The 11,415-nt window shown below is 43.9% G+C and overlaps 1 protein-coding gene across 2 annotated transcripts; it reads right to left on the bottom strand.

Moving 5' to 3' along the window:
* Positions 1-888: 888 nt before the first annotated feature.
* On the bottom strand, positions 889-11,413 carry LOC131137455 (large ribosomal subunit protein uL1). 2 transcript variants are annotated; one of them, XM_058085442.1, is made up of 13 exons: positions 11,131-11,413; positions 9,509-10,037; positions 7,374-7,439; positions 7,257-7,301; positions 7,125-7,181; positions 6,877-7,020; positions 6,670-6,793; positions 6,507-6,582; positions 5,679-5,745; positions 5,488-5,613; positions 3,391-5,401; positions 2,927-2,998; positions 2,777-2,853 (listed from the first exon to the last, which is right to left on the bottom strand). In XM_058085442.1, exons 1-11 carry the CDS (start codon positions 11,346-11,348, stop codon positions 5,303-5,305), a joined length of 1,551 nt encoding a protein of 516 aa, XP_057941425.1. In that variant the 5' UTR covers positions 11,349-11,413; the 3' UTR covers positions 2,777-2,853; positions 2,927-2,998; positions 3,391-5,302. The 2 variants fall into 2 exon arrangements, with proteins under 2 accessions (XP_057941426.1, XP_057941425.1); XM_058085443.1 differs by lacking the exons at positions 5,488-5,613; positions 5,679-5,745; positions 6,507-6,582; ... (5 more) ...; positions 9,509-10,037; positions 11,131-11,413 and adding exons at positions 889-1,094; positions 1,165-1,337; positions 1,404-1,552 and having other exon boundaries at positions 2,773-2,853; positions 3,391-3,484.
* Between the last annotated feature and the right edge of the window lie 2 nt (positions 11,414-11,415).

Here is an 11,415-nt window from a genome sequence, read left to right as displayed (position 1 = left end):
TCCACAGCGGATCTTTTATAATGTTATTACAATAAAGAATTATTTTATTTTTCTTTACCTCCTCTCTTGCCCTGTTGTAATTTCGAGCGTGTCCTGATTTAAGCTAAACTATTTCCTGGGGCGAAATCCCCCAGGTGGCGTTGTTGGTAACACTAATCAAAATTAGTGTTTCCATCTCCCTTGCTCCTCTTGCCACATAGGTAACATGTTAGCCTGTTCTGGGTAGCATGTTAGCTCCCCCCTCTACATCCTCAATCATTGGTGAAAGGTGAAGTCTATGGAGTCACATTGATGCCAAAATTGATGCGCGGAAAAACGTACTCCGGCGCATAAAGACCACTCGCGCCACGATGTCTGATTTTACACTTTCCTGCGCGTGCGCGTTCAGTCAATGCGCGCCCCCGGTGCCTGATAAAAGCTCGCTGCTCAGACATTCCTTACGCGCGCGGGAGCTACCTGATCTTTCTCCGCCCCCTCTTTCGGATTGGTCACTTGCAACGCCTACTGTCTCCAGGTTAGAGCCAATCCGAGGCAGAGTGACGGGTCCACATAGCCGCAGTTTTGGATGAACACATCAAATAAACGTTTAATTATGCAAATGTCATGTTTTAAATGTTACTTTTATTATTCATTCATAGTTGTCATTTGTGTCAATTACTGTAGAATGAATGCAGCAACGTGGAACTATTCTGCTGTTGTCTGGTCAAGAATCGACCAACTTGAGCAGTATGACTACTTAAAGTCAGGACTGCAGGATTATGTGGGTCAAATTCTTGATGTAATTGAAAATTAAAAATTTATCAGGAAATAAATATGTTCAGTTTGACAAAGAATGTGGATGTGCAAAAGTGCAGTTCTCCTTAGCATTCAAAGAAGTACACACCAATCTTGTTGGAACTGGAACTCATTTATTTCTAGAAAAATCAATAGAGGCGCTGAGGTTTGCCCATGGTACTCTTAATGTAAAGGGCCCGCACGTTCTGCCAGTTCTTCTTGAGAAGCGACACCAGGAAGTTGACGGCCAGGTGGATGTTGTACACCAGCTCGTCCTCAGTCATCTTCACGTGTCCGACGGCTACAGCCAGACAGAGCACCTGAACACAAAGTAGGGCTGAGTGTGGACAAGTACAGCTGGGAGGAACCAGCAGCGACAGCACAACTTACCTTCTTCATCTGGAATTTGATGGTGGATTTCACCTCATCCACTTTGGTGTTCAGGTTTTCGTTATGGGTGAGCAGCGAGGGGAACTTGCCGGCCTTGTTCAGACCAGGTCCCAAAATACGAGGAATCTGCTTAATCAGGGATTCCGAGGCCAGGAACGCATCATACTTTTTGGCTAGAAAGGAAGCAATCATTAAACATCCTGACAAATCATATGCAGAGGTACGAGAAATCTCCTTACCGAGCTTCTTCACCAGTTTCTTGTTTTTGTTGAGCTTTTTTAGGGCATCAACATCCATGTGTGGCAGGGAGGCGGCCTTGGCCTCGTCACAATGCTGCTGGTCTCCCAGGACACAGACTGAGAACTTCGGCCTAGGGAGAGTCTTCAGCCTGAGAAAAGCAAACAGTTGTAAAACTCCTCGTCAGCCGTTTCCTCCGTTTTAGAGAAAACGCAACCATACCACCACAGTGGCAGACGTCCAGTTGACTTCATTCATAACAGACTGAACATTGGTCGACCTGAGGTCATGAACCTTTGACAGCTCACTCTCTCAAAGCCTCCCCTCATGTTTTAAGACCCAGGGTAGGGGTCCGCCTGCCTGGCCTCCACCAGCTGGGGCTGGGTCAGCTCAGCCAGACTACCCAGAGTACTTCTCCATGGCTGCCCCTTGCCTGTCTGAGCCGCACTATGACTTCATTAAAGGGGACCAGTCATGCTTTCCACTTTTCTGACCTATACATGTGGTTAGAATGTTGGAGCAGTAAGTAGCTGTTTGTGTAAATCACGGAGCAAAAGTGCTAGCATACAGGGAGCGAGGTTGCTAATAGCAACATGAGATGTTACCGATGCTTTAGAAAACCAAATGCTAATGCTAATGCGACTTACCTTCAAGTCTCTACTTCCGGTTCGGATCCAACACGTGGCTGTATTAGGGATGGGCATTTGACAAACTTTTTGATCGATAATCATGACAATCAATTATCGATTTAATCATTAAGAAATGTCTGATAGACTAGATACACTTCTCCGTGCACGCTTTGTTCCTACCGTCAGATACTGCGGCAGGGCAGAAGTCAGCTCGCAGGCGGTTTTCGCCCCCCGCTGGTGGGATATTTTACTACCGCCACAGTGAAGTTGATTACATTGCTTTCTCCACACACTACATGAACGCTATTTAACTGTCAAAAAAACAGAAAAATCAGGATCGACAAAATTCTTAATGATCAATTATCGATCATGGGTTAATCGTGCTCTTCCCCAGGCTGTATGTCAAAAGCCAACATTTATCATCAACTCCTATACCGGTGACAGCTCATGGATGTCCTTTTAAGTACTAATGAATGTGACCAACCACAGCAAAGTAGGCGTGCTGTGGGTGGAATACATTAAACAGTTTATGGGAACCATGAAATCCAAGGAAATACAGCGGAATAGGTTCAGATTTTGGAAAAACTAGAACACTTTCTGTGCCGATTATAGTGTGTATCTTGACACCACAACTCTACAAAGAATGAGCACAATAGGTCCCCTTTAAGTAAATTGTCTACTCCTAATGTCAACATTCAGACAGGTCTGGAAGCAAGCAAGGAAAAGGTTGGGTGAGACCAACCTGACTGTGCCGGAGAAACGCTTGTCCTTCTGGGGATCATAATTTTTCAGGCTGATCTGCAGCTCCACCGTCTCCACAAACCTTCACATTAATGTAATAAAAATTAGCACTGCAGCACAATTCCTTAACACCATAAAACATGATGGAAACTTACTTCCTCTTCTTGGTCACGGACCCCTGCAAGACCTCCTTGACAGCCTCGTACAACGTGTCTCTGGAAACCTTGCTGCAATGGACATGTTCAAGTATGGCTACCGGTTACTGGGATGACAGCTACAACTCACACGTTACAGGATAACAATTGTACACAGGTCAAAATGACATAAAGTGCATTAATATGGCATATAATATAATGTTTACCAACTACTAAGTACTTTATATAGAAAAGCGTCAGCTTTAATGAGTCGGGCGACAACGGATGGCTTACGATTTTAAGAATCTGTAAAACAAGCAACACGGGCACCTGAGAAGCCACCGGTAGGAAAAGTGCTGCAAGTGGTTAAAATGGCTGCCTTATAGAGCCGTTGCTGTTAAAGATAGATAACCAAAGGGAATGAAAGCACAATGCCGAGTGGGATATGCTTTTAAAAGGACATTTATCGCAAACATCCACTGTACCTCATGACGGTAGCTTCGCAACCTCGTCTCGCTACGTAGAAAGGAAATGCTAAGGGAAGTGACGTTGAAATAGAGCCCATATGTTACGTCATCATAAAGCGTCGGCAACGGTTTTTTAAATAAAATCTTATCTTTTTTCCAAAGTGAATTAAAAATCCGTTATTTTAGCAACTTTTGTTTTATATTGACAAGACATCACGTCACCATTCTTTTACATCAAGTACAGTAACATGTATCGAAGTGTATAAGATTTATATGGTCCACGTGACGGGTTGCTGCAGGACCTAGAGTAGTTGGTAAGCAGGTCAACTCCCGACACCTGGGCCCGGGTGACACCTTGGGAGCCTAAAAACCTCGACCTGAGGACACATGAGGGGAGAGACCGACGGATAGAGCTTAGCTGTAGTTGTAGTCTGCGTTGAGTGATTTGTGGCAATAAATGTTGGCATTGTTTGGTCAAGCCCGGTCTCCCCCCTTTGTTGTTGTCGCTGCCTAAGAGCCAGGTCGTGACGTATGGAGAAGACTTAAGTAATAACCTTTTGAGGTCTACCCTGTTTGCTTCTTGTTATTTTTGTTTCTATTCTAAACTGTTGGATTTTTAGTTACTGCATATATAAAATCGGGTGCGCTAGTCATATGCGCGGTTATTATTTTAACGACTGGAGGGTGCCCAGTTCCTGATCCATTGAAGGATGTCCGATCAGAACAAACCAACTGTCAACTTTCTTAACTGCCTTTTATTCAATTCCACAGGATCAACACACGGGCCGAGTGGCGAGCATGGAGGCCAGGGGCAGGAGATGGGAAGACTTGGGTTGGATTCTCCGCTTGGACATCTGTGTGGAGTTTGCATGTTCTCCCTGTGCATGCGTGGCTCTCTCCGGGTACTCGGTTTCCTCCCACATTCCAAAAACATGCTAGCTTTATTGGCCACTCCAAATTATCCATAGGTATGAATGTGAGTGTGAATGGTTGTTTGTCTATATGTGCTCTGTGATTGGCTGGCCACCAGTCCAGGGTGTACCCCGCTTCTCACCCGAAGACAGCTGGGATAGGCTCCAGCATACCACCACCCTAGTGAGGATAAGCGGCATAAAAAAGGGCAGATGGCGGATCAACACAGACTGTGCTTTTATCTGGCTTATACTGCCAGTTAGCGGTAAAACAGGTGAACGCCGACATGACCTACTTGCACTTCTCCAATTAAAGGTGCAGCTACTCTATGTCTGCATATTACGGACGTCCAGCATAGTAAGAATTACCCAAATAAATGAAGGCACTCCCAAATATAACATCTAGCCATGTCTACAGCCTATAGTGAAATGGAAACATGCCTAGTTGCACACAACAAATAGTCCACCAAATGTTTGTCCTTGGTCAGAGGCACCACTGGTGCCATGGAGCTCAGAAGCCGGACGTGAGGAGGTCGTGTTGACAAACTGCAGACAACCTCGGAACAACATCAGTAGTAGAAATGTGGTCATTACACGTTTTTTGTGGGACGACCTTGGTGCAGACATCGGTGAGCTCTGTGGTCCTCTCCACCTCCGTGGATGTTCCGTGTGTCCGATATTAACACCCCTTTCCTGCTTCTGGCTTCAGAAACAGTCTGGCGGATATTGGCCTACAGCCACGCCCATAAGGAAGCCCCTCCTCTGTGACATCACAAAAGAACAGTTTTACCACGCCCTTTGAAGCCGAGCGTTTTGAGCCATCCAGAACTTCTTTCACTTCCAAATCCCCAAACCTCATTATCTGAAACTCTGGCATGGTTTAACACCACAATACAACATTCTAACTCAGAAACGTGGAAAGAGCCTTCAACCAAACGTAATATCATCATGTCTGAGCTGCACATCGACCTGTGAACCAAAGAGAGTATTTATATATATATTTATAGCTGTCCACATATTTAGGGGATTCTTTTCAATGCTGCTTGGAGAGACTTTTTTAGAAAGGTCCCATGGATCATCAGGCATCCAGATAAGTCCTTTTTGTTTGAAGCATTCATCTAAAAACAAATGAGATCATAATAGACACTAGTGGAAGTCAAACAACAAAGAGTCAGCAACCATGTAGAGCAACTAAAACACTTACAGTGCTGCCATATTTTGTGAGGATAGTCAACAACAATTTGGCAAAGTTCACAGACTTTGTGAAGCGAGGACCCTGGCGAACCAGCTGAGCAGTCAACTGGGTGAACAGTTCCTCATTCATATCGGGCTGCAAAACAAAGGCGGTAGGGTCAGTGAAGAGGACTATTATGATTATGGGATCCATTTGCTAACCTCGGAGTCCAGCAAGCTGTGTATAACAGAGAGCACCGGCTCGCTCCATGACATTCTGAGTGTCATTCTGGAAGGACAATTAGGTACAAATCAGCAATCATTTTTCATATGATGTATATTTAATCATTACAAGGAATTTAAAGGTCCCGCATTATACTATTTTACGTTAGTCTTAGTGTTCACAACAGTGCAACTGAAGAGTATTTCCCCAATTAGTAAGAACTACTGGTAACACGCCATTAGCTTTAATAATAATGAGCTGTTTTTGACCCCCTGTCTCTGACAGAGTATTATGGACTCCACCCCCTTTTTACATATCCACTATGGCTTGTCCAATGTATACTACTTACGACATATGCAGTCTAACCGGCGAACACAAATGCCAGCAGCCCGAGCGTAACTTCAATTATTTTCTCAATGATATTCTATTTGAATTGTAACTATTTTCTGTCATGCAGGAATCATTTTGAAGTACTAACTGCAGAATGTATAAACATACATTATACATTATAACAGTTACTGAGGAACATGTATAAACAAAGTGATGAAACTCACCCCCCAACCCTGATGACTGACGGATAGTTGTTAGAGCAGCAGGATTTATATGTTTATGTTCAGATGTGTAGAAAATGCATACACATCTAGGGCTCATCTAGCTTGGCGTCATGAAAGCAGTCAACTTCAAAAGTGACTGCTGAAGACCTCGTCTCATAAGGTGGGCAATTTTCCCATTTGGTGGCTACAGGCAGGCTGCAGGGACACCTTTTACTGCTACGTCATTAAAAGGTGTATTTAGCATAACAGGGGACCTTCAAATGTTTGTCTCACTGGAGCACTAGAAGTGTGTAGTGGGAATGGAGGCAGCCCTCTATCAGCTTCTTCAGGAGCTCAGCCTGTGCACCCCCTACACAGACAATGGCAATTCAAACCATGCTTCAACTATTAGGTGAACTGTGTACATTGTGATGTTACCAAATGACCTTTTCCTCACCTAAACTCTCCACCGCCAGAACGGGTTCAATCAAGGCGTGGCACATTGATCTGGTGTAGCGGCTGCAGAGTGACATGACAACGGTCAGCAGAGATCTGGAGGCCGGCTCCGAGAGGGACAGGACCTGCTCACGGAGATGACGTCTTACCGGGACAGCCTGACACTGCTGCACATGTGTGTATGTGCAAGGGGACACTAAGCATGTACCTTCTGCAGCAGGAGACTCTTGATGAGTGCTGCCGCTGTGCTGAAGCTGAGGTCAGGCGAGAGAGCTAGTATGCTTCTGCAAACTTTAGGCAGAGTCTGCTCTGCCAGGTCAGACAAACCCAGCGTGGAACACAGCATCGGCACCTTTCACACAAGAGAAGATGCCGACTTAGTGGCCTTTTCGCTCCCTGATGAATGACTTGACATCCAACTGAGTATGCCTTTCTATACACCATCACAGAACATACTTGTTTGGTGTCACAGTTATTCAACAGTTGAAACGCCTCCGTAGAGCTCTGGTCCCACTGTAAATGGCAGATAGCCACAACAATAATAAGCGGGCAGTAGAACAGGAAAACCAACATTTCTTGTTTTCTTACCTCTGTCTGGCCATCCAGTAATTCCTTTATTTGGACAGCAGACACCTGAGGAAGGACATCCAATAGATTATGTTTCATGTGATCTCATGGCTAAAAATATAGCAGGCTTATCTTTACCTTGATATGTTCAGGCAGAAAATCATGACTGCTTTCCTGCGCTGGCACCTCACTTGGAGCACCCCCCTTCAGAAACAAGCATTACAGAGTTAGTGGTGACCCTTGTAAGTTCTATCCATAGAATACTAAGGTACACAGAAATACAATAGTTACTGAAGAAAACATGAACAACTCATGAGGAAGTCACCACTCAAGCCAGGTTTTTAAGCACCGGTAATACTTTGTACACATTTGAAGTTGTATGTAGGAAGAATGGATATATTGTGGTGGACACTAGGGGGCAGGTCTCTCACCCAGTCGGCAGGCGGGTTGGGGGCGTGCTCTGATACCTGTCTTTTGGCGCGTAAATGTTAGCGCTATATAAGATGTTCCATCTTTGTGATAGTGTGGTTTTTGAGCCGTTAAAAAATAAAGCTCTGCACAAGACAAACATTGAGTCTTTCCTGCAACAGTCACAATATATGCTATATAGATACAGATATAGATTATTATTGATGCACACAATTAGCCTGAAACAATTTTAAATGTTTCACTGAGGTTTACTGTGATAAGCAAGGCACTTTATGTCTGATCAGATACGCTTTGTTTCTTATCAGGAGAATCAACGTCAGCCCGTAAAATGTGTAGTCACCTAACCACGGTTTGTCACATGTAAGTCTACCTAGGAATGTATGTGACCATGTGTCCGTATGATTCAACTTTCTAGGTAGTTTGGAGCTTCATTTGGTGAATATGTGGATGGCTACATCAATCATCATCACAATGTAGGTGTTTAAGTGTCACTTATCAATGTTGGTCCCTTCGTATTAGAATACTTGCGTGCTTCGTAAATGAAGTACAATTTAAATGTTGGCAGTCACATAAAACACAAATGGATCACCTCTAGTAGTTTTAATAGTTCATCATTATTCATTCATTCATTTTCTACCGCTTATCCTCACGAGGGTCGCGGGGGTGCTGGAGCCTATCCCAGCTGACTTCGGGCGAGAGGCGGGGTACACCCTGGACTGGTGGCCAGCCAATCACAGGGCAGTTCATCATTATTTTAACTAGATATATTATTGAACTATTAAGTTCCCATATATCTGTAGTACCCTAAAACAGGCTTGTTTCAAATAGTACAAAATATTGTACTTTTGTCCTAATAGTCACAAGGTACTATTGGACTAAGTCAGTGAACAAAAGGAGACTTGATATTTTAAACTTGAAATGACTTGAAATGCTCTCAATAACTTAGCCATGAACAGTCTTGCAATCTTCCTGGTTCATGTCCTGCTCGTTGTTGACAAACGTGACATAAGTTCATAAATAAGTCATGCAAATCTGTCGTTTAAAAGAATTGCAGATGCAGCAGCGGTGGCACAACACAGCTTGGGCACATGCATTTAGAGTAGTTACTGAGGAACTCCTGAGTACAGCAGTTACTGAGGAACTAAGGCACATACATTTAGAGTAGTTACAGAGGAACTCATGAGTAGAGTAATTAACGAGGAACTGGGACACATACATTTAGAGTAGTTACCGAGGAACTGGGACACATACATTTAGAGTAGTTACCGAGGAACTAAGCCACATTTAGAGTAGTCACGGAGGAACTCATGAGTAGAGTAGTTACCGAGGAACTAAGGTATATACGTTTACAGTAGTTACTGTGGAACTAATGAGTAGAGTAGTTACTGGGGAACTAAGGCATGTACAATTAGAGTGGTTACTGAGGAAGTAAGGCCCATACATTTAGAGTAGTTATTGAGGAACTTATTAGTATAGTAATTACGGAGAAACTGATGTATATACATTTAGAGTGGTTACTTAGGGACTAAAGTATATACATTTAGAGTAGTTACTTAGGAACTCGTGAGTAGAGTTGCTGCCAACAAGCTCATGCGTAGAGTAGTTACTGAGGAAGTAAGCACGCACATTTAGAGTAGTTACTGGGGAAGTAAGGTGCATACATTTAGGGTAGTTACTGAGGAAGTCATGAGTAGAGTAGTTACTGAGGAACAAAGGCACATACATTTAGAGTAGTTACTGAGGAAGTCCTGAAGACCTAGTCATTAGCGGTAGGTTCATTCCTCACCTTATTGTAAAGTGACACTCGCAGAAAGAAAGACACCAGCAGACATGAAACCATGTACCTTCCTGTGATCGGGTAGAGGGTGAGTGTTTTCCTGTGCTCCTGCCTGCGTATCCAATTCCTCCAGCATCACCTCACTCGCTGCTTTTTCTCCTTCATGCACCCCGCTACCGTCATCCATCCGTACTCGCTTGCTTTGTTGCCTGTCCTCATCTGAATCCAGAATATCCAAGTCACCCTTCCTTTTCCTTTGTGTTCCAAAGTCCGACAACCAAGGTGCAGCCTGAGACTCCTCGGTTTGAATACTGAAGCATTCAGCCCACCCTGCGGTCTCGCCATCTAATCGCCGTGACAGCTCCTCCAGTCTGCGGTGGCACGCTTGTGTGTACAAGTGCTCTTCGCAGGGGCAGCCTAGATTTCTCTCCAGTTGTCTCGTCAATGCAGTGACCCAAGAACCAGGACTGTCATCCTGACTGAGGCGCTGAAGTAGACGGAGGACACTGGCTTTGGGAACGCATGAGTGGATCAGGTGGATGACTGTCAGCAGGTTTTGTTTCCACAATGCAGGGAACAGGTACACCAGGGCTTCTCTAGAATGTGTGAGAGAAGGAATGGCACAATAAAGCAATGTAGGACTTTTTCACCTGAAGGTGACAAAGGTAACGACTAACTATTAACTCCAGTCAGAAATATTGTGGCAAATATGTGTGGCATGGACTTTGGACATTCTTTCCACTTCCAATACTGGCCCCAAAAATGCGAACTGGGACATAGTTGCAACAAGTTTAATAACTGTAAAAGTCTGTAACCATGGGCGTCCACATACTGAAAAATAAAAAATGTGCAAGGACGGGACAAGAAGAGCTATGACCATATACTGGGATCTACTAATTTAATTACTATGGTACACTCTTCTGCACTTCTGGGTGTATGCTAGCCGTCCCGCCACTATACTAAACAAATTATTCATAAGAGGCTACAAATTAAAAATGATGTGAAAAATATGGTCTCAAGTTTCTATGGGCTGTGGGAGCCATTTATACTTTTTATAATAACATTGTTATACTGATGCTAACCAATAATAAATAAAATACTTCTTAACATCAATGCTTTTTGATAAAAAAGCTATTTGATAAAAGGAGGGAAGTTTACTTCTTGACCTCATAGTGATCGAGGGGTGAGCATTGGTGTCTGACAATTTTGGCATTGGCTCTGACCACCCACACTGCAGTAGAAAGTTGATTAATGAATTAGAATGCGTAAGAAAGTTTTATTTTTGGAATGTTATTTTATGCTATTACAGAATGCTATTTCTGTAATGTTTTACTTCACAAAGTCAGCCAAGAATGTTTTTATCATGTTAAAAAGATGTCTGAGCCATCAAAAGAGCCACATCCGGATCCCGAGCCATAGGTTGCCCACCCCTGCTCTATGGTATTAGACGCAATCCGTTCTGTTATGTCAGCTTGCATTGCTGTCATGTAGTAGTTTTGGGCTTGTTGTGTTTTACCTTGTATTAGCTCAGACTTGGCAACTCAATTCCGAGAAATGACAATTTCAATGCAATTGCTGCTTTAACACTTATTTTAACCCAAAGTCCTGATTCTCTCAATACAAGCAGCAAAAGGACCGAGAGGACTCCAAATTCTGGTTTATAAATCACCCTTGAGCCAAACGACTTACGTGGTCAGAGGCGGGTCATCCTTCCCGTGCCAGATGACTTCGTCCCGACAAAGCGTTGCTAGCAAGTTGGGCCAAGACAACTCGGGGAGAGTCCGCTGCTGCCTCCGGAAGACATCCAGCCATCCTGCCGTGCTAGCACCGCTATCTCCACACAGCAACGACCGGACCAACAACTTTGACTGCTCGTCAAAGCGACTCAAAGAATGTTCAGTGTTCATTTTGAGCAAGAGAACCAGTATTAAAGTTAATATCGCAACACGCTTCACGTTGGTTTTCTTCTTCGTA

The sequence above is a fragment of the Doryrhamphus excisus genome, chromosome 10 (genome assembly GCF_030265055.1).
Source record: "Doryrhamphus excisus isolate RoL2022-K1 chromosome 10, RoL_Dexc_1.0, whole genome shotgun sequence".
Classification (NCBI taxonomy): domain Eukaryota; kingdom Metazoa; phylum Chordata; class Actinopteri; order Syngnathiformes; family Syngnathidae; genus Doryrhamphus; species Doryrhamphus excisus.
The sequence above is the reverse complement of the archived record's forward strand: the minus strand, read 5'-3'. Positions and strand labels throughout refer to the sequence as shown.

What these genes read in the sequence shown, in the direction of transcription:
- LOC131137455 (XM_058085442.1), bottom strand. Translation starts at nt 11,348, where the DNA reads ATGAACACTGAACATTCTTTGAGTCGCTTTGACGAGCAGTCAAAGTTG. An exon ending in TACTGGATGGCCAGACAGAG is followed by an intron (nt 7,182 to 7,256) that starts GTAAGAAAACAA and finishes TGCCATTTACAG; the next exon opens with TGGGACCAGAGCTCTACGGA. An exon ending in TACACACTTCTAGTGCTCCA is followed by an intron (nt 5,746 to 6,506) that starts GTGAGACAAACA and finishes TTGTCCTTCCAG; the next exon opens with AATGACACTCAGAATGTCAT.